Genomic DNA, 24214 nt, shown 5'->3' on the forward strand with positions numbered 1-24214 from the left:
GTTTTTTTTTTTCCAACAGAAATTCAATTGTACGTCCTGTTCTGCTGCTTTTTAAATTTAGTATATTCCAGCTACTTTCTATGTCAGAGTGTGTATGTGTGTGTCTGTATGTATATCTTTTTATTGAATACATAGAATTCCGTTATATGGATGACAAAAGCAGAATTTTGTCCCATATTGATAGACGTCTATGTTGTTTCTAGTTATTCCGGTGCTTTAGTGAACAGCAGCCTGTTTAAGAACTTAGGCTTTGAAATCAAATAGACTGGGGTCCTGCTCTTAATTGTCAGTGGGACCTTGGACTGGTTATTTAACCACTTTATGCCTTAGTTTTCTCATCTTCAAAATGGGGATAAAAACAGTACTTAACTCTTATGAATTGCTGTAAGATTAAGTAGTGTCTGACATAGATACGATAGATGTTGAATATTATTACCACATGTATATTTGCATTCTTACGTAGATGTTTCTGTAAGCAAACTTTTAAGTGTAATTTATTGATCAATGGCATGCACACCTATATTTTGACATTAACCTTTACTAATCTGATAAAAAAGTCTCAGTTTTAATTTGCATCTCTTCATTTATTAGAAAAATAAGAGTGTCATTTTGACTCATTTATGGAGTTGGTGATGGACAGGGGGGCCTGGCGTGCTGTGATTCATGGGGTTGTGGAGAGTCGGACACGACTGAGGCGAAATGAACTGAACTGAACTGATGGGCCATGTGTATTCTATTAAATGCCTTTCATGTCCTTTGGCCATTTTTTATGTTGATCCTTTCTTTAAATTGGTTCATTTGATTTCTTTGAATGTTATCTATTGGGTTGGCCAAAAAGTTCCTTTGGTTTCCAAGTATAAATGAAAGACCTTTTTCATTTTCACCAAGAATTTTATTGAACAGCATATTCACCATTTTATTCCACTACCTTCTGCCATTTTTCAGGCAAGTTCATAATTCCATCTTCACAAAACTTTTTATCTTTTTGAGCAAAGAACTCTTCCACGTACCATTTATAGTCCTCCAGGAGACTGAAATTGTTTTCATTAAGAGAATTTTGTAAAGACTGAAATAAACAGGAATCTGAAGATGCAATGTCTGGTGAATATGGCAGATGAATCAGAACTTCCCAGAGAAGCTGTTAACAGTTTTTGCCTGGCCATCAAAGAAACATGGAGGCTTGTGTTACCCTGATGGAAGATGATGTGTTTTCTGTTGACTAATTCCTGACGCTTTTTGTTGAGTGCTACTTTCAGTTGGTCTAACTGGGAGCAGTTGTTTGAGCTCACAATAGGGCACTCCTTTCCAATCCCACCACAGACGCGTCACCTTTGGACGTAGACTAGCCTTTGGTATGGTTGGTGGTAGTTTATTTCACTTGCCCCAAGATCTCTTCTATTCCACATTGTTGTACAGTATTCACTTTTCATCACACATCACAATTTGTTTTAAAAATGGAATGTTTTACAGTTCAACAGAGAATCACATGCAGAAATACAGTCAAGAAGTGTTTTTTTTTGCTTAACTTATGTGGAACCCAAATATCAAAGGGATTAACATAACCAAATTGGTGCGAAAGATTTTCAGTGCTTGATTTGGATATTTTAAGTATGTCGGTTATCTCCCACATGGCATAATGTTGATTGTTCTCAATTAATGTCTCAATTTGATCGCTATCAACTTCAAATGGTTATTGCACCAGGGGGAATTGTCCAGCAAGAAATCTCCAGCGCAAAATTTTGCAAACCACTTTTGACAGGGTTGATGTTTGATCAGTCACAGTAGCTTCTCCATATACTGCACAGATCTTTTTTTTTTTTTTTTGCATTTCAGTTGTTTTTCTGTCTTTCTTGTATAATAAAACATAATATGCCAAAAATGTGACCTTTTTCTTCCATTTTTAATATTAAAATGGCTACACAAAGGTTCACTAATCTTTTTTTTTTTTTTTAATGCATTGTGAATGACTGCTGTCACAATATAATCTGACAGAACTGTTTTGAATGAAGTTAAAGACAAATAAGCTCTACTAGAACCACCTTACTGGAAAACCAAACAAATTCTTTGGCCAACTCAATATATTGTGTGCTGCACTTTTTTCCAAGTACATCATTTGTCAGTTAACTTACTATTCCTCTCATTTTTTCCCAACTCTATCTCCCAGTTTTGGTTAGTGTGCCTTGGGAGTTTTGACCCATTCCAATATAATTATTATTAATATTACTACCACAACAGAAAATTCCTAGAACTTTTTATGTCTTCTTAGGAAGAAGAGTAAAAGTTAAATTCAGTATTATATCCATGATAACAGTTGTTTAGCTTTCTAGATACTCACAGCTACTTTTTCATACTCATAGCTAGTTTTCCCATGCCTGAGTCTTTATTTTGAATGAATAGCATTTTTTCCCCTTAGTATATCAGCATGTCAGTTTTCAGAGTAAATTTTAAGATTTTTCAAATAGTTTTAAGCATTTAATGAAGGCACAAACATACCACTTTAGAATTCACCTTGTCTTCTCCAGTCCTAGAAGGAACCTAAATAGGAGGGAAATCTAAAAAAGAATGGATATATGTATACGTATAACTGATTCACTTTGCAGAAACTAATACAACTTTGTAAGGCAAGTATACGCCAATAAAAACAATTAAAAATAAATAAATTGCATGATTTTCTTAGTAGCATGATGAAATCTCACACTGTCCTTCTAGGGATGTTAATACCCCTTTGTCCAGCATATCCCATGCACTAGTCACTTAGCAGTCCTCTCAGTTATCAGATGGACTGTTGAAGTATCATAGTGCTTGTGTTCAGGTAACCCTAATTTTACTTAATAATTGTCTCAAATCACAGGAGTAGTGCTGCTGGCAATTTGGGTATGCCAAAGAAAATTTGTAAAGTGCTTCCTTTTAAGTGAAAAGGTAAACCCTTTAACTTAATGAGGAAAAAAATTGTATGCTGAGATTGCTAAGGTCTGGATAAAAATGAATCTCCTATTTGTGAAGAAGGAAAAAGAAATGCATGAAGGTTTTGCTGGTTGACCCCCAAAACTGCAAAAGTTATAGCCACAGTGCATGATAAAATGCTTCCGTTCCGTTCCGTTCCGTCGCTCAGTCGTGTCCGACTCTTTGCGACCCCGTGGACTGTAGCCTACCAGGCTTCTCCGTCCATGGGATTCTCCAGGCAAGAATACTGGAGTGGGTTACTGTTTCCTTCTCCAGGGGATCTTCCCGACCCAGGGAACGAACCCGGGTCTCCCGCATTGGAGGCAGACGCTTTAACCTCTGAGCCACCAGGGAAGCCCCGATAAAATGCTTAGTGAAGTGGAAAAGGCATTCAATTTGTGTTTTGAGTGAGGTGACATTCACATAACTTTTATTACAGTATATTGTCATAATTGTTTTACTTCTGTTAATTCCTTAACTGTGCCTGATTTACAAATAAAACTTTACCATAGGTATGTATGTAAAAGGAAAAACATATTTTATATAGGCTCTGGCACTATCCATAATTTCAGGCATTGACTGGTGGTCTTGGAATGTGTCCCGCTGGGAGAAGGTGGGGGGTGGGGAGAAACTATTGTACTACAGATTGGTCTGTTCTTATTTCTGTTAACTTATTAGCAGTTTATACTTATTGTTGAGCATTTCATTAGGTTCTGAAGAAATGAAATTGTGTAAACCTGCACATATTTTGCCATCTTTCCATGCAGTTATCCCAGTTTATTCATTTTTGTTTTTGAGAACTTAAACTGAATGGCCAGTGAGTATTATAACTCCAAGCACAGAATTCCTGTCACTAATATCCTGCCAAATGCATGAGTATATGCTCTAATACATATTTGCTGAATTCAGTGGGTTTTGTGTCATTCCTAAGATACTGGGTATCTTTGTCAGCTCTTGTTATTGAGGAATATTTCCTTCTTTTCTTCTCTTATAAAAATATAAAATAAAATGGTAGTTTGTATATGAATTTTTATTTTTTTATTTTTACTTAATGAATGGTACAAAGCACAATGCCAAAAACATTAACAGTTAAAATTTCACCAAATGAAAAAGTACTATAGAATACACAGTTGTAAAAAACTACATTAAGTTATTTTACAACTGCCTGTATATGAATTTTTAACTTGCATATTTATTTCTTACAGAAGTTACTGTAGATGAAGATACTTAATGTCTGGTCTGAATCAATTTATATTTTCTGAAATACATTTCTTATGTTTATATGATCAAAGACTGATTGGAATAGTTATAAATTCAGTGATAAGAGATGCTGTAAATCTAGACTTATAAGTTCTAGGCTCCTTTAGGTTTAAAAATTATTGTATTAATTTACCAAGTATAGCAGACTGCAACTGTATGGTTCATCACCTAGAAATTTCTAGGTGTGGGAAATAAAATTTATATGTAAGAAACAAGCTAAAACAAGTCAAAGACCATGTATGCCCAAGTACATGATTTCCTCTAAAAATTCTAAGCAGTAGTAAATGTTTAGAAAATTATAATGAATATAATTTACTTTTGATTTGAGGTCATTTTTTTTTAAACTAAAATCTCCCATTAAAAAGTTCTGCAGCATAACAGAAATCAGGATTGGAGACTATTAACTTAAAAACTGAATGGATTTTTAACCTTCATTAGTATATGTCATGTAGCTGCTGCCTTAAAATTTAAGTTCCTAAAAGGAAAAACCATATTTGTGAAACTTGATCTTTTCATAACTTAATTTATTGCCACATGCAGCTGTCATTTAATGTTTTTTGCTGCAAATATAGATCAGGGAAACCTCCAGGACTTGAGGTTCAAGTAAATTTCAAAAACAAATATTCAAAATTCTGCTCTTAGAGTGATGAAGTAGAAGACTTGGTGGAAGCTGCTTTTTTGCAGAGAATAAATGTAAAAACCAGACTGTTTAGCACTGAAAAATAATAAATGAAACTTTAACAAAAATATAAAATCTTAGTCTGCTTTGTGAGGTATAGATTATTCAGTGTTATAATAAACCAATTAAAACTTTTACTGTGTAAAAGTAATGTTATTATGGAAATAATAATAACAATATAATAATAATAACATTATTCCATAATGTTGTTATGGAAAGCAAATAAACTTAACTTTTTCTGCACAGAAGCATGATAAAAGTTGATTTCACATTGAACTGCAGGTTCCTCTGGCCCCCTGCTGAAGGTCTATCCTGAAAATTGTGTTTAAGTAAATTTTCTGTTGGAGGGAATTTGTTGCTTCTGTTTATCAAGATGATTGCAACACCTTTGAAACATCCAGGAATTCACCTGTCTTCAGAGACATCTTCTCAAAGGAGAAATATGCCCATGCATGCGATTTTTTTTGACAGCATTCCTTCAGGCACACTTACTCCTGTAAAAGATTTGGTGAAATATCAGAAATCCTCTTTAAAACCGAATAATCATAAAAAGAGTCAGTTTGTAGAAATGGCAGTTTTTAATAATAAAAATGTATTTCAGTCTACCATGCTAGTGGAGGCTACCACCTCTAACAGTTCTCTTGATATCAGTGCTATAAAGCCCAACAAGGATGAATTTAAAAATAAAGCAAGCTATGAATCACCAGGAAAAATATTTCAAAGAATGAAAGAAAAAGTACTACGCAACAAGCAAGAACAAGCATCAAGAAACAGTTTTTTGGAACCAACACAAAATGAAAGTTTCACTCCTAATGGAGCTGAGGAAAGAATATTACAGCATACCTACCTCTGTGAAGAAAAGGAAAACAACAAATCATTCCAGCCAGAAAACAGTTCACTAAGAGGTTAGTTTTATTATGTGTTGGTTAAAAAGCTATAACGTGTTTAGTGTTTATTGTGTCTGACACTTTTAGGTACTCAGGGAACAGCAGTGAGCAAAAGGAACAAAAATCTCTGCCCTGATGAAGCTAGCTTATATTCAGGTGGTGGCAGACAGATCATTAAATAAGGATTTTTTTTACAATATAATAGAAATGATCTGGAAAGAGAAAGCAGAGTAAGCATGATGGGGAGAGTTGGGGCAGGTTTTAATTTTTCATGGGGTGGTCAGTGTTTCAATGAGAAGGTGTATTTGAGCCAACAAAACTGAAGGAAGCGATAGATACAGATAGATATCTTGCGACTGGTACAAGTGCCCTGAAATAGAAGCATGCAGACTAGCTAGGAGATTACCAAGGAGTGAGTGGGCAGCTGGGGAGGAGGTGATAAATAAGGAGAGGGTCAGATAATGTGTCTTTTAGGAGGGTCCTATAAGGGCCTTATAGGTAAATATAAGGGTTTGGGTTTTTATTGTGAGCAAATTAAGGAGCCACTAGAGTGTTTTGAGCAGAGGAATGTCACAGTCTGAATTATATTTTAAAAGTATCACTCTAGCTGTTAATTTGAAATAGTTATTTTAGTATTCCAGGTGAGAGATGGCATTGGCTTCGTCAGGTGGTAGCAGTGGAGATAATAAGGAGTTGCTGAATTCCAGATTTTGGTTTTGGTGGGGGTAGGGGGGGGGGGGTGTAATTTGTTTTAATATTTTATTTATTTATTTGGCTGCACAGGGTCTTAATTGTGGCACATGCAATCTTCTAGTTGTGGCATGTGGGATCTAGTTCCTTGAGCAGGGATCAAACCCAGGCCCCCTGTGTTGGGAGTGTGTGGAATCTTAGCCACTGGACCACCAAGGAAGTCCCTCCAGATATATGTTGAGAGATGGGAGTGTGGAATATAAGAGAGGGATAAAGGATAACCTGGGTGATTTGTTTGGTTTGGGTTTTTTTTTTTTTTTTCTCAAGCAACTGGAACGATGGAGCAGTTTAACTGAGGTGGGGCAGACAGAGGTGGAATAGTTTTGAGGACTCAGTAATTATGTTTCTTGTCATGTCAGTTATGATATGTCTGTTAAAAATTGAAGTGTAGATGTGAATTAGGCTGTTGAAAAAATTTAGTTGTAATTTAGGGAAATGGCCTACCTGAGAAATACATTTGGAGTTGTTAGTACCTAAATGGTATTTAAAGCTATGAGATTAGATGGGATCATCAAGGAGTAAGTATATTATACTTGAAAAAACTGTGTATGTTGAAATGTTTTCAGAGAAAACATTTAAGGATAGGTTGTGGGGCACCCTGAAATTTAGAAGTTAGAATAAAGAGCAGAAAGTAGTGAAAGCCACTGAGAAGATGAGGAAGAAAAAACAGAATGGTTACTTCAGAAGCCAGTAATTGATAAAGATACTTTACATGCATTATCTCATTTGCTCCTTTCAGCAAACACTGGATTTATGCTCATTTAATAGTCTAGGAAATGGAGCTTTTAAATAACGTCTGCTATGTGTCTCACAAGTAGTAACTAAGTGATAAGCTGAGAATTAAATACAGATATCTATTAGAAAGCTCATGCTCTTAACTGCTGCATAATAGATTGTGGGTATATTGTTGCATTTCAAAGACAGTGATGTATTTTGACACAAAAGCAGTTTTCTAAGGGAGTTTAGGATGGAGGTAGGTGAATATACAAATAATCTCATACAGTCTAAGAGAAAAGGGAGAAGCAAGAGATAATGTACATTTTAGCATGTTTTATATGTAAACTGGGATTAGAGAGAGGAAGAAATAACTGACTGCTTTGAGAATCTGCTGACTTCCTAGAAAATACACGTATATACAAACACAGATTTTGTATATAATTTCAGAGATCTTTTGGAGAGTCTCTGCATGGATCCCTGAGCTGAAATAAATGGCCTGTGTTCTGTATCATGTTGTATATGATTGAATTATCGACTCAGCTGTACTACATTGCCCTGTCATTTCTAGTAGAATGATTTAAAGACATAGACACTTACCTATCTTTTATGACATCATTATAATAAAATCTTTATATTGAGGTTTCTAAGGCCAAAGCAACATACATATTAAAGTATAATCACTACCAGTTTTTTCAGGTATAATATTTAGGTGTAATAAATTAAACATATAAAATAATTCAGTTTTTCCTTCTCTGGTACAAATTTTAAGTCTATTACCTTCCCCTTTTTATGTGAAAGAAACTCATTTCTCTATTCAAGATACAAAACTTTAACCGTTTAGGATGTAAAGCAGAATATAAGCAATGCTGTTAGTTCCTGTTTGTCTAGTAATTAAGCCTACCAAATTTGTGTCTTTGAAGGCCTGCTAAAGGGATGCCAAAGAAGTATAAATTATGACTTAGTCTGCTACTGAATTTCAACATTTTGATTTTTAAATCTGTTACAACTGTTCGTCCACATTTTAGAAATTTCAAGCAACCAGAAGCAAAATCAGAATTTTTAAGACAGGATGGCACTTGATATATGACCTTGACATACACATATCTGATTTGTGGCAGCACCAGAATTTTATTCCATATCTCTAGGCTTCTAAGTCCAGTAGTATACTTGTATCTAAAGCTGGCAGGAAATGTGGAGAACTTTTTTAAAAAATTCTTTCTCAGCATAATACAGGTATAGAGAATGCATTGAAGATATGAGATAATAATAAAGGGCAAAAACTTAATGTAACTGTCATATATTAAATTTCTCTGTTGGTCTGATCATTACTGAATTTAAGTCTTTATTCCAAGATTTTTAAAGGCATTTTTTTCTCTTATTGACTAATACAACTTCTTTCTTTAAAAAAAGAAAACTCAACCTCAGTCCAAGAAGTTCCTCTGGAATCATCCAATAATAATTTTGTGCCGGTCAAGCAAAAGATTGAATATCAGCAGGAAAAGAAGGTGCCTCTGCACAATTTAACTTATGGTAAAGTGCTTTTTGGTTTTTTTTTTAGTTTGTTATCTGAATATATGGTTAAATGTTCTAGATAATTATTTTCCCTGTGTAGGCAATTAAAAGTTTTAAATTTTTCTGTTGTTCTCTTTTCATATTATCCATCTATAAATTTTGTTTGGTTTTGTATTTTTTGCAGAGCTTCCAATTCTGAACCAAGAACATAAAAATGTTGCAGCTGCAGACAGGGCACTAACTAGAGCTCAGGTGGCTAGACAGATTCTTCACTCAAAGGAGAACATAGTTGCAACCAATAAATACAAAAAGGACACATTTGTTTTAGAAGACATTGATTCTACCTGTGAAAAGTCCCCAAATACCACTGTTAAGACTCTTTGTGGTCCTGATGTTGAGAATGGTGGTCAATTACTGGTTTCTGGTGATAGTAAAATTACAACAGAAGGCACTTCAAAACAGGAAATTAAGGAAGGAAATGAGAAAACAATGCACAGAGAGACTGATTTTCCAGGTTCCACAAGTGATACTTGTAAAATTGTGCTTGCAACTCCACAATTTCATATAACAATACCCCCGCAGATCAAAAACAAATGCCTGGAACCTTTCTCCAAGTATAAGCCAAACTATTACAAATGGAGTTAAAATTAAGGTAGGAAAACTTTTAAGGCAGATAAATACTTGTTTTCACCCCCATTCTTTAAATGCATAAGCTCTTTTGCTCTCTCATTAACAGGTTCATTTTGGGTTTTGGTAATATTTAGTATAGAGGCAGTGTGGCCTAGTGAAATGAGCAGTGGATTAAAAGTAAGAAGACCCAGGCATGAAGTCTTATTTTGCTCTATCACTAGTTGCATAGTCTTCAACTCCCTTTGGGAATGAATACTGAGGTATTCTTGTTCTTAAATTTTTTTTTTCCTGATTCTTGGTGTTCTATTAACAGAGCAATTAAAAGAGAAAGAAATTATAGCATCTAAAGATTTGAGAAGTTTTACTGTTGTAACACTGGAGTAGGAAATGGCAACCCACTGCAGTATTCTTGCCTGGAGAATCCCATGGATAGAGGAACTGTTCAGATGTTTGCTTTGGAATAGAATACTAAATATAGATTACTAGCAATCACCTTTATAGTTTATAGGAAGTTGAATGCAACTCCAAATCAACTTTTCAAACAATAAATGCTCTAATTATATAGGGAGAAGAGTGATGGTGAAATGCATACTACTTGTTTTCTCGAAGTTATTGTGTCTTTTGTGGCTTTGGTATTTTAATGGAAACCTCAAGATTTTAAGTGGCTTTTTACCTTAGTGGTTAAGATATTTGACATAAGAATATTTAAAGTATAATTGATTCTGGATTGTATTATTAGAACAAACTGCAGTACAACTTCAGTTTCTCTCTCCATCTTTTGTTTAATTATGCATAAGTTTTTACCTCATTGCTGTATAAAATAGAATGTGATTCTTAATGAAGATGAACACTAAGGACTCATTTGGATTACTTGTATAAGTTTTTTCTTTTAATTTAATGTAAACTGATTTTTAATGCATATGGTACAAGTAAAATAAGAAGTAATATATATTTCATTTTATGCTTTATCAGGTAGTCCAGCTACAGGAATGGATGATTAAAGTCATCAATAATAACACTGCTATATGTGTAGAAGGAAAACTGACGTAAGTATAACTTTTCAATATTCTTTTAGTAAAATTTATAATAAGATATTTGTGTGTAAGAACTTATAAGGAGATGCATGACAAATCGCATCTTGCTGTAAAACGAAGACTTTCTAACGAGGTTATAAACTGATGGCAGAAAAGTAAAATGAGTATGGCCATTTTGATTGTAACTAGCTTTCTTGCTTTTCCAAGAAATTTGTTAACTCACATTATTTTTAAAATAGTGACAGCTCAAATTTGTATAAATAGTGCTTTATTTTTTTCAGAGGTTCTATTAAGTGGTCTGGGATTATATGCTTAATGATAATGATTGCTTGTAGTTAACATTTACTACATGCATTTCAGTCCAGAGTCTCACATCTAAATTGGGAAAACCAAAACCAGATATGTATTTACTGATCCAGAAAAGAAATCAAAATTATTTAACACTGTGCCACACAGCTACATGTTAAGTCATCACTGGCACTTTATGGTTTTCCCTAAAATGAAAGCATCCTTTGGTAAGTGGGGTTTGGTTCTGCTACTCTGCTGGTTCCATTTCTATTCTTCAAAATCAATTTTCTTAGTGGTTAAAAAAAATGTAATAAAAGGTTATAATAAATCAGTACACTGTATCACTGTTAAAGATACTTACCTGAAAGTTTATGAGTATATAAAATCTGTCTTGCTCACCTTATTTCTTGCTTGCCTTGCACCCACTCATTTCCTTAATATCCAGAGGCAGCACTGATTGCCTTTGTTGGAATCCCATTACTACTGCTGGAGAAGGCAATGGCAGCCCACTCCAGTACTCTTGCCTGGGAAATCCCATGGACGGAGGAGCCTGGTAGGCTGCAGTCCATGGGGTCGCTAAGAGTTGGATGCGACTGAGTGACTTCACTTTCACTTTTCACTTTCATGCATTGGAGCAGGAAATGGCAACCCACTCCAGTGTTCCTGCCTGGAGAATCCCAGGGATGGGGGAGCCTGATGGGCTGCCGTCTATGGGGTTGCACCGAGTCGGACACGACTGAGCGACTTAGCAGCAGCAGCAGCAGCATTACTACTGCTTACTGTCTGTATGACATAGGCAAATTACTTACCCTCTTTCAGTCTCATTTTCTTCATTTGTGTAATGATGATGATAGCATGACCTACTTTTTGAATTATTTTGAGGGTTAAATGAGTTACTATTTATAAGACTTTGAGAACAGTGCTTGAGTACTATTTAAATATTTGTTAAATAAAACAGTAAGAGTCACTCAGTCGTGTCCGACTCTTTGTGACCCCATGGACTATAGAGTCCATGGAATTCTCTAGGCCAGAATACTGGTATGGGTAGCCTTTCCCTTCTCCAGGGGATCTTCCCAACCCAGGGATCGAACCCAGGTATCCGCATTGCAGGCGCATTCTTTACTAGCTGAACCACAAGGGAAGCCTGAAAAAGAACAGAGGATGAGAATATTGTGTTAAAGTATAACATATGAATTTAATTCCATTTGCCCAAACTAAATGACTTTAACTTTCTTATTTACTATGTTTATATTTAGAATGTTTATTACTAATCTAATGAATCAGAATGTTCATTTATCTAATATATTTAAAAATTTTGTTTTCTCTATATTTATTCTTGTCTTCATGTAAAGAAATATAAAGAGTAGATTTATGGATCAGTAGTTTGATGCTGCAGTTTGTTTTTCCACAGTTGGAACCTCTTTTGGTACTTTCTAAAGAGAAGGTTAAGACATTTGGGTATATGTCGGGGGGAAAAAAAACACAAGAGTAGAATAATTCAAACAATATAACTGCATGAAAACTAACCCAGCATAGGCCCTGAGGAGAGTGACAGGGAAATCATCCTTTGGCGGTTTGGCATCACACGAAGTTGTGAGCTTTATTACCACAAGATATTTAGAGAATGCCTTGATTTCTTGTTAATGATACATTTTATACTAGCCACATGGTTTGGCCACAGTACAGTTTCTTGGTACTCAGGTTCACATTAGCCAAGAGGTTGAGTTCTGTTGCAGTGTTTGACCCTCAAATGTTCTGTAATTAGATTTAATAGCATTGTAGCTGGAGTTCAAATTTATTCCTGTTACAAATTTATATGCTTATATGTGTATATTGCGACTCTTGGTAAAATGTGAATATTTTGGCTTTAACTAAGCTTTTTTTTCCTCCTAGAGACATCACCAACATATACTGGCACAGTAATATAATCATAGAACGGATTAAGCACAACAAACTTAGAACTTTATCAGGCAATATTTATGTACTAAAAGGAATGATAGACCAAATTTCCATGAAAGAAGCAGGTAATGATTGTTATTACTAATTGGAAGAATTACTTTACTAAGTGAAATAATTAACCATATTTCAAGCCATATTTTTGCTTTTAATTAGGTGCTTTAAAATTACATGTCAACACTAAAAATTTAAAAATACTGCCAGAATTATGTAAAACTGTTATATATGTTGATCCTTTATTATGATTTACTGTTATTGACTGTTTAAGTCCAGTTATTTAAAAATATTCAAATGAAATGTTCCTTATTTGTGAGGATCTGGCTATCAGAATATAATTTAGCTTCCTAATTCCTCTTTTGTTGAACCTGCCTGGCATAACCCTAGTCCTGATACAATCTTATTTTCTGTCTATGCATAGTACACAGCTAATGTGACTAAAGAAAAACACACCTGAGTCATCTACTTTAAATCCATGACTACCAGCAACAAATTGTGGTCTCTTAGTGCTACCTGGTTGGAGAAGGAAATGGCAACCCACTCCAGTGTTCTTGCCTGGAGAATCCCAGGGACGGGGGAGCCTGGTAGGCTTCCGTCTATGGGGTCACACAGAGTCGGACACGACTGAAGTGACTTAGCAGTGCCACCTGGTATCCTACTATAGGTCCCTAATCCATTCATTCTCCCATGATCCTCGATGACTATTTCATATTTCTACATCTCTCCTACCTCCCTCCCAGCTTGGTGGGTGGGGGAACAAGGAGAAGACTTGAGCAACAGGAACAATCAAAAGAGAACTTTTCTGCCACATCTTCATCTGCTTGTATCTGTACCTGCTTTAGGCAGGCCTCCCATGTTCCCATCTGTGTCAACCTGTTTATACTTTAGTTCCTATCCTCTTTTACTCAAAAATATCACTCTAGTAATTCTCCCTTCTATCACAGAGAAAACCAAAACAAACAAAAAAACCTCTCCTTTGTGTAAAAATTCAAGGTTGTTAGAATGTATTTGTATGTAAGAGATCATCACCTTAAAATAATTATATATATATGTTACATATTAACCTCATGGTAATCACAAACCAAAAATCTATACTAGATACACACACAAATACACACAAAAGAGAAAGGAATCCAAACGTAACACAAAAGATAGTCATCAAAAGAAGGAACAAAAACTACAAACACAACCAGAAAACAATTAATAAAACAGCTATAGCTACTTTAAATGTAACTTTACGTGTAAATGGACCAAATGCTCCCAATCAAAAGACAGAGTGGCTGAATGGATACAAAAACAAAGAGACTCCTTTCAAATTGAAAAGTACACACATGACAGAAAGTGAAGGGATGGAAAAAGGTATTCCATGTAAGTGGAAATGAAGCCAAATTAGCAATGCTTATATCAGACAAAACAGACTTTTAAACAAAGATTGTAATAGAACGCAAAGAAGAAAATTACATAATGGTAAAGGGATCAATACACACACACACAAGATATAACAATTGTAAATTTATAGGCGCCCAACTTTCAGTTCAGTTCAGTTCAGTCGCTCAGTCGTGTCCGACTCTTTGCGACCCCATGAATCACAGCACGCCAGGCCTCCCTGTCCATCACCAACTCCCGGAGTTCACTCAAACTCATGTCCATCGAGTCGGTGATGCCATCCAGCCATCTCATTCTCTGTCGTCCCCTTCTCCTCCTGCCCATAATCCCTCCCAGCATCAGAGTCTTTTCCAGTGAGTCAACTCATCGCATGAGGTGGCCAAAGTATTGGAGTTTCAGCTTTAGCATCAGTCCTTCCAATGAACACCCAGGATTGATCTCCTTTAGAACGGACTGGTTGGATCTCCTTGCAGTCCAAGGGACTCTCAAGAGTCTTCTCCAGCACCACAGTTCAAAAGCATCAATTCTTCGGCGATCAGCTTTCTTCACAGTCCAACTCTCATATCCATACATGACCACGGGAAAAACCATAGCCTTGACTAGGCGGACCTTGGTTGGCAAAGTAATGTCTCTGCTTTTTAATATGCTATCTAGGTTGCCCAACTTAGGAGCACCTAAATACATAAATAACAAAGCTAAAGGTATCCCACTCCCTGAATTCAAACTATGCTACTAAGTTACAGTAATCAAAATAGTGCGATACTGGCACCAAAACAGCCACATAGATCAACTAAACAGAAGAGAGACCCCAGAAATGAACCTACATGTATTTGGTCAATTAATTTACAACAGAGGAAATAAGAATATAATGGGGAAATGATGACGGCCTCTTCAATAAATGATGCTGGGAAAACTGGATAGCTGCATGCAAAAGAATCACACTAGAGTACTTCCTCACACTGTGTCCAAAAATAAACTCAAAATGGATTAGACTTAAATGTAAGATCTGAAACCATAAAACTCCTAGAAGAAAACATAGTGAACCCTTTGACATATGCCTTAGCTATATTTTTCTAGATCTGTCTCCTGAGGCGAAGGCAACAAAAACAAAAATAAATGGGACAGCATCAAACTAAAAAACTTTTGTACAGGAAAAGAAACTGTCAATAAAATGATAAAGCAACCTACTGAGTAGGAGGACATATTTGCAAGTTACATTGCTGATAAGGGATTAATATCCAAAATACACACAACTCATACAATTCAACATCAAAAAAAGAAACAGTCCTGTTAAAAAATGAGTAGGGGACTCCCCTGGTGGTCCAGTGGCTAAGACTCTATGCTTCAGCACAGGGGGCCTTCGTTCAATCCCTGGTCAAGGAACTAGATCCCACATGCTGCAACTAATAGTTCATATGCTGCAATGAAAGATCCTACATGCCATAACTAAGACCTGGTGCAGTAAAATAATTTTTTAAAAAATTGGGCAGAAGAGCTGAATTTTCCAAAAGAAGATATACAGATGGCAAACAAAGATGCTCAACATCACTAGTCATCAGGGAAATGCAAGTCAGGAGCACAATGAGATACTACCTCATGCCTGTCAGAATAGCTGTTATCCAAAAGACAAGAAATAACATGCATTGGTGAGGTTATGGAGCAAAGGGAACCTTATGCTGTGTTGGTGAGAAAGTAAATTGGTATGACCACTATGGAAAACAGTGTGGAGGTTCCTCAAAAAATTAGAAGTAGGACTATCTTATAATCCAGCAGTCCACTTTGGGGTATTTTTCTGAAGAAAACAGAAACACTAACTGAAAAGATAAATGCACGCCTGTGTCCACTGCAGCATTATTTATAATACCCTAAGATACCAAAACAGCTTAAGTATCCACTGGTGGATGAGTGCATAAAGAAGATGAAGTGTATGCATATACAAAAGAATATTATTCAACCTTAAATAAAGAATGAAATCTTACTGTTGTGACAACATGGAGGGACCTACAGGTTTTAAAACCTAAGTGAAATCGGAGAAAGATAAACACTGTATGGTTCCACTTGCATGTGGAATCTAAAAAACCAAAGCAAATGAACAAGTCAAAACACAAACAGACTCACAGATAAAGAGAACAGTTGCTTGCCAGAAGGGAGAGGGATCAGGGGATGCGTGAACTAGGTGAGGGAGATTAAAACATGCAGAATTCTCGTTATAAATGAACCACAGGGATGAAGGGTACAGCATGGGAAAGGGTATGTAATCATTATTCTGATGGGTTCTGCAGTGAACAACAGTCACATTGTTATGATGATACAAACAATTTTTGATATAGTTAAAAGTATTGTAAAAATGTGGGGCGAGGATTTGGAAGGAGAGGTGCAGATGTTAAGTCTTCATCTCTTATTTATAAATTTTAAAACTGCTTTTTTTCTTTTTATTGTATCTATGTGAGATGGGGTAGATATTAACTATTGTAATCATTTGGCAAGATATATATTAATAAGCCATCATGCTGTACTCCTTAAACTTACACTGTGCTGTGTGTCAGTTATTCCTTAAAAAAAAATAGGGTGAGGGCAAACCCTCTTTTAACCACACTTCTTTCAGCCACTATTGCTGTCATTGACAGCAAAACAGCTCAGACAATTCGTTATACTTAGATCTATTTCCTCTTGAATTCTTTTCCATCTTTTTTCTTGAATTCTCTTTAGTCTCCCCTTCATCCCCAGTTCTTCACTGAAACAGCCCTTATCAAAGTCACCAGTGGCCCACACATTGCTAAATCCACTGTACACGTGACACGGTAATCACACCTACCTTCTTGAAATACTTCGTTTACTTCGCTTCTGGAATCCCACATTTTCATGCTGCCTCACTCCCTGTTCCTTCATAGTTTCTTTGCTTACTTTTCTCCTTCTTTGCCTCTAAATATTGGAATAGACTAGGGCTCTTTCTATACTCAATGCTGTGCTGCTTTCTTTAGGGTTACATTTCATTCATATTTTGACAAGTGTCAAATGAAGAATGCTTCCCTAGCCACTCAGCTTATTTTCTGTCTGCTCATTTGACATCTCCACTAGGATGTCCACAGGTGTCTCAGAGTTACTTTATCAAAAACCTGATCTTCTCCCTGTACTTCCACAGACTGTTCTCAAAATAGCAGCTAATTCAGTCCTGTTAAAAAGTAAGTCATATTCTTTGGCTGCTCCACTCAGAATTGTTCTGTAACTTCCTATCTCACCCAAAGTAAAAGATCTAGTCCATAAAATGACCCCAAGGCTTTAAAATCTCTCCCAGCTGCTTCTGTTACCCATCTGAGTACTAAGTGGCCTCCTAGTTCTTGCCTCTCCTCATTTCACTTCAGCTTAACCGATCTCTCTGTGGTTCTACAACCAAGCGAGGCATACTCTTGCTTCATAGCCTTTCACTTTGTTCCCTCTGCTTCCATTGCTTTAACCTCATATTGCCACATTGCTCACTTCATGTACTTCAGGGCTTTACTCAAATGATGCTATTTCAGTGAGAACTTGTCTGTCCTTTTTTTGGAATGCTGCCTGCCCCCTTTCTCCTCCCCTAAAATGAACACACTGATACCGCTACTCCTCTTAACTGCATAATTTTTCTCCATAGCATAAATGACCACTCTAACAAATGAGATACATTACTTACTGGTTTGCTTTCTGTTTAGAAGGCAGTTTTCATGAAGGCAGATTTTTTGTTGTTGTTGTTAACTGCTGAATCCTCAGTACCTATGACTGTGCCTGGCACATAGTAAGCATTTAAGTATATATATTTAAATTATTTAATGAATGAATGATATCACTTTAAAATCTAGGCTTTCAGATAACTTCTGTTTATCATTAAATAGGTTACCCAAAATATCTCATAAGGAAATTTATGTTTGGATTTCCAGAAAAATGGAAAGAGTACATTGATACTTTTTTAGAAGAGTTAAGGTAAAGTAGTTTTTAACTTTTAAAACAAAGGTTATTTCTTTTTTTGGTTGCGCTGGGTCTTCCTTGCTATGCATGGGCTTTCTCTAATTACAGAGAGTGAGGGCCACTCTTTAGTTGCGCTGCGCGGGCTTCTCACTGTGGTGGCTTCTCTTGTTATGGAGCGCAGGCTCTAGGTGCACGGGCTTCCATAGTTGCTGCACGCAGGCCCAGTAGCTGTGACATGTAGACTTAGTTGCTCCCAGGCACGTGGAATCTTTCCAGACCAGGGATGGAATCCATGTCTCCTGCATTGGCAGGCGGATTCTTATCCACTGTGCCACTAGGGAAGTCCGTCTACCTTTTAACTTTTGAAAAAACAATCTTGCTGATGTATAATTTACATCTGATAAACCACCTATTTTAGGTATAAAATTTGATGAGCCTTTACAAATGTATATACTCATATAACCAATGGAAAGTGCTTTGAATTTCTGCTTTTGGAAATGTCCATTTTGAGCTATCGTTGATCTTAGACTTTCAAGAGGCAGTAACACTTTACTGGAACTTCTATCATGTGGAATAAATCTAAAAGGAAAATTAAACCTTTGACATATGTAAGGAGTCATCCGTAATCACCCACCCTCTGAGAGGCGTGTAGCTGTAAACAGGAGTCTGACTTTCTGGGTCCGTTTTCATTCATTCATTTCCTCGGTAGTTACAAAGTGTCATCTGCTTAGCAGACTGAATCTGCACTGGGAAAACAAAGAAGAATTTGATTAGTTCTTGACCTTAAAAACTCTTTAGGTTGTATAAGTTAATCTCATCACAGTGTAATGACATAGAGGCTAGCAGTTTTCTTATGTAAAGGGGCGATATGGGTATCGCCCATATGGGTATACTGCTTCTGTCACATGGGTATGTTTCATGGGTACGCTGCTTCTGTCACAGCTAATCGACTCTGCCTTTGTAGTGGAAAAGTGACATAGACAGTACAGAAATGATATGAATGTGTTTCAGTAGACTTTATTTACAAGAACAGGCAGCTCGCAGAATTTGTCCTGTTATTTTCTTATATCAGCTTAAATAGGAAATACAAGAGTGAAGATAGTAAGAACTAAATAGTCATATTTGAATATTTTGACTTAAGATGTCATGCATAAGTTCTTTATGGGAGGAAAAGGATAGATGCCATTAGAGCTTAAATAATGTAAAGATTAAAGGTAATCTGTTAGGGAAAAAAAGCTTTATCTGAGGGAATTTATTTATTTATGGGTTTAGTTTTTTGAGAACCTATATTAGAGGAAAAAATACTATACCTGTTTTTAGGACTTGCGAGAAGGAAAAAGGAAAGGCCAGACAAAAACAGAAAGCTAAAAGATGTGTTCCTGACATTCAAAAATCAATGAAAAATGATGCAAGGAAAAAAATCCCAGATGTCCTCCAAAGAGCCACCACCACTTATGACCTTGACTGTGATTCTTTGGGTATGTTTGCTCTTTTCTTCTCTTGTTCTTATTGTGGTATATTTTTAAATGAGCTCCACATTGTTTAATTGTTTACAGTGTATAGAGTACTGAGTTCTTGACTTACACTGCCCTAAAATTTCCATTTTTTTCACTAGTTAAGAGGAGAAACTGCAATTACCTATAGTCAGCGTTCAGCCTACTTCATTAATTAATACCTTTTAATTAATCAGAGTACCAAGGACACTGATAAACATAGCAATGAAAGATGATTGTTGTTTCAGTTTTCTAAATGCAAGGTTTTAGGCTGCCAGCTTATCTCAAACCTGTATTACAGATACCTATATTTTTGTGCTAAATATTATTCCTGTTAGTCAGACGAAACCAATTTGTTTTCATGGAGGAAATGATATGTATTTTCTGAATGACCATTGCTATGAAGGTAATTGTCAGAACTGTTCTGTGTCAATTCTTTACCAGAACTATAATCTGCCTCACATCCACCCAACCCCAAGATGAAATAAAGTATTTACAGCCTTTTCTATTATAATGAGTAAAAGTTACTAGACCATGTTGTATAAATTTAGGCCATTTCTACCTTGACCTTATAACAAAGAGCTTTACAGAACTACAAGAGTTCAGGACTGCTTCTGCCAAAAACATAACACCATACTGGACATAGATGCACCTGTGTGTCACTCCTCCACTCCTGCCACAACCTACTCCCCTGTCCCCACTGAAAATATGCTTATCCTTTCTAGTACAGAGAAAGGAATAAATTAAATACATGGATGAATGCTTGCAAAGTTCACTCCTTAACTGGAGCTCCAGTTCTTTCTCAGCCCTTCTTCATTTTATCAAGTCATCCTATTTCTTATAAATTAGGCATATTGCTTATTGTCATTGCTAAAACCGTCTTCAGTATTTTGGAGTCCTGGGGCTATAGCACCTACTATATATTTTTTTACTCCCAAATTTAAAAATCCCTAAAAGTATATCTAACTTTATTATTCTTTTTTAGTCTTAGGTCTTATCATCTCCCTACCTCCACTCCTTCCTTTCACTTATAGTACTGTTTTTCAGGAATTTGAGTTAAATTGTGAATATTATTGGTAAAATATTTGAGGCTAAAAGAGTAAAAGACTAAAGTTTGGTAAACCTTTTTTACATGCCAGCTGTGTCCACAGGAAAATCATTCAACAAACATTTTTAAAGCATCTTCTGTGAACCTTGATCTGTGTTAGCTATTGGGAACTTAAAAGATGAATAAAATGAGATGCTTCTCCTTGAGAAGCTCAGTGTAGGGGAAGATAATATTGCAATCTGTTTTGGATGTATCATTTTCCCACTGTGATTCATTAGATCATTGTTTTATGAAACTTTTAAGACATTCAAGGTCCTCTTGTCACATACATTATTTAGGATGGTGCTAGTTGATGGTGCTATTATTTTTATTATTATCATTATACTTTCCATGGGAAAACCACTAAAATATATGTTAGAAAAACAACACATCTAACATTAAACAACTAAGGTTATGCAAAGGTGCCAGCCAAAGATAATTTAAGATGATGTAATTGTGTATATATATTTTAATGATTTACCTAAAATTTTGTTTTGCATATTTAGTGCTGTAATCTATATGTTATAGTATTGCTTTTTTAAAGTGCTTTATCACTGCTATTATATATAATATACCTGACAGTATTATTATAAATGATTGTAATGTCAGCCTCCTTCACCATACTGTAATAATCTCAAAAGCAAGGACCATCCATTGTGCATCTTGAAGTAAAACTTCTATGAAATTAATACCATAACTTAATTTTATGTAAATGTGGATTTTCAGAGTAATTTCATTGAAATCCTGCCTATCAGAATTTAAAGAGCCTTTTCTCTACACATTAGCAAGTTTAAAATTTCATATTGAGCTTTAAATCCATCAGCTTAATAGCCTTTTTTTTCTCACTACTTCTAAATGAAAAGAAATGAAGTGAGGAATATTTATAAGTGTTTAAAGAAGTAAAGAGGCAATAATACTACTTACACTACCAACTTCATACAGCTTAGGTTGACGTATCCAGAATGGTCTGAATCTTTATTAAAATTTTTTAAAAAATGAATAAAAATATCCAGAATAAAAAGGGTTTGTTCAAAATTTTCACATTTCCAGTTCAACATTTGAATCATGTTTATATGAGGAATTAGAAATATATGATTCCATTGAGAAACCATATGGTAACTTCCTTGATTACTTTTGATTAGTGCCACTTCTCCATGAACTTTTAATTTAGAGACTCCTTTTTCCCCAGCATTACGGGATTTCCCAAAGTCTTTCATTTTGTCATTCATCTTGTAAAATGGCACACAGTATGTGTAGGTTGTTAGAGTATTTAACTATGATGGTTGGTATGATGATTTAAAACTTGTACATATTTATAATTTTATAATTAAAAGTTAGAAATTAAATAGGGGTTTTGGCTTTTGGCTTCTCAAGTTTCAAACTGGAAAAAAAAAGTTTCAAACTTTCTCTCATTTTAATTTGCTTTCTTTAGCCAATGACACAGTATAAGATCTGTTCTTTCCCCAAGATCTGTTTTGGTTGTTATCCTATGATTCTTCATGGAGCTTTGGGGGATTCAGCAAAAATGTATCTCTGTGGCCTCCACTAGTGATAAGTATGGGGCCATACAGATGGAGCTCCATGTTTTTTTAACTCTCCTTAACTAGGATAGCTTCTGTTCCATATATTTTATACCTAGTAAGGTTTTAGTAACCCAAGTAGTTTTCAAGTCAAAAATAAAAACAAAGTTCTTACCATTAAGAATTTTTTTTCAGTTGAAAGACAAGTATTTAATTATAACCCAGGGCACATTGTCAAACATGATATTATTTGAAAATATTCTGGAAATTTGAAGGAAAGCTTTCATTCAGTTGAGGGAATCAGGACAAAGTTTGTGGATAGGTGAGTTGGAAAACAGAAATGAAGCAGGTTATAGAACAGAACTGAAGTAGATAGTAGGTGGAGGAAATTTTCCAAGTAGAGTGAATGAGATTGATGAAAGTTGAGAAACAGTGAATTAACAGAATGTCATTCAGATTGAGTACAGTGAGCAATTAGAACTATATTGATAAAGATCAATGAGAGGAGCTGCACACACTAAGTTTACTGAGAGGCATGTGGACAGATTGGTATAGAAATTAATAAATGTTCACAGTTGAAGGGGCAGTGATCTGAACAGACCAGTGCTTCAGGAAGCTTAATTTGACAGTAAAGTGTGTAAAATGGAGTTTGTGGGGGGAAAAAAAGTATAGTTGTGGAATTTTTTTTCCTATATTTTGTTTCTAATTTGAAATTTTGATCTTTGGTTTTATCTTATGAAATTAAAGAGAGAACTAAAGAATCAAAAGTATCTGTTGATATTCTAACATCAAGAGAACAGTTTTTCTCAGATGAAGAAAGAAAATATATGACTGTTAATCAGAAGAAACCTTGTATTTTGATGACACCACTTAAATCTAAAAAAATTATAGAGCAAAAATGCATGAACTATAATCTGTCATCTGACACCATTAAAGCAGTAACAGAATTTGCGTTGGGAAAGCCTCAAAAAGAAAGTAAAACAGACTCAAATGAAACTACAAGTCCAGTCAGTAAGCCCCCAAACACTTTAGAAGGTACATTTGAGTGTAGTGTGGGCCATAATAGTGAAAATACGGAAGATTGTTTTGAACGTGATTTCCTCACTGTCAACCACAAAATAAAAATACCCAGTCCTAAAAAGGAACAAATGGTCACCTCTGACTTTAAGAAAAATACAAGGTTATCAAAACTGAAGAAAATTGAAAATCAAGTAGCTGTGTCATTTGACAAACATCAGTCCTCATCAGATTTGTCTAATGAAGAAAGTGAAAAAGGAAAGAAATTTAGAAGGAAAACTGAGATTGTTAAGAAAACCAGAGCAATAAGTACTGAAGAAACAGTGGTTCACCAGAGAAAAAGCACAAGAAAAACAAGGACAATCCCAGTGATGTCTGAAACTGAAGAAAGTGAAAATGAATTTTATATGAAACAAAAGAAAGCTAAATGTTCTGCTAAAGAAAATCTTCAGAAACCTGATGTTGGTAATGAGCTTCCAAATACCGAGAAAATGGGATCTAGTAAGACAAACTGGGATTCCTTGGAATGTTTGCCTGGTTTTACTCAGGATGAGGAATGGAATAAGAAAGAATTACAGAAACTTCATTGGTAAGTAGTTCGATTTGACTTTGAAATCTAGAGTGGCCACAAAACAGTTTATAACATAAAAACTCTTAACAAGAGGCTAATTTATGACTTCTAATCTTTAAAATGGAAAATGTCATCCCAAGACACTTGAAGAGAAATTGAAATTTATGTAAGGTGGAGGGAGAATACAGATAATATCTAACTAGGTGGCCATCTACAGCTCACATATGAAGAAAGTGAAAGTGACCTTTTCTTTTCATTCCCATTTAATATTTCAAGACAGTCCCCTCCTTCCCTCCCCAAAAACTATTTGAGGGGACAGATATGTTAATTAATTTGATTGTGGTAATCATATCACAATGTGTATCAAATGATCACATGTACATTTAAAATATATACAATTTTATCTCTCAATCATATCTCAATAAAGTAGGGATAAGCTATTTCAACAGACAAATGCAACTCTCTCACTTAGCTTCACATTTTAAGGAATATTTTATAATTAACTTTACTATTATAAAACCTTAAATTTGAACCCAAATTTGTATGTT

At 35.3% G+C, this 24214-nt stretch overlaps 1 protein-coding gene across 1 annotated transcript in view; it reads left to right on the plus strand.

Annotated features, from left to right (window-relative positions):
* MIS18BP1 (MIS18 binding protein 1) overlaps positions 1 to 24214 on the plus strand; it is a 50815-nt gene that overhangs the window by 1016 nt on the left and 25585 nt on the right. The window contains 9 exon segments of the mRNA XM_088829469.1: positions 4149 to 5787; positions 8647 to 8766; positions 8933 to 9321; positions 9323 to 9400; positions 10351 to 10424; positions 12594 to 12724; positions 17906 to 17993; positions 19299 to 19456; positions 22826 to 23684. Coding sequence (XP_088685595.1) covers positions 5256 to 5787; positions 8647 to 8766; positions 8933 to 9321; positions 9323 to 9400; positions 10351 to 10424; positions 12594 to 12724; positions 17906 to 17993; positions 19299 to 19456; positions 22826 to 23684 — 2429 coding nt within the window. The 5' untranslated portion in view covers positions 4149 to 5255.

Source organism: Moschus berezovskii, chromosome 21 (genome assembly GCF_049115385.1).
Source record: "Moschus berezovskii isolate FMDL1 chromosome 21, NW_MosBer_1.0, whole genome shotgun sequence".
Lineage (NCBI taxonomy): Eukaryota > Metazoa > Chordata > Mammalia > Artiodactyla > Moschidae > Moschus > Moschus berezovskii.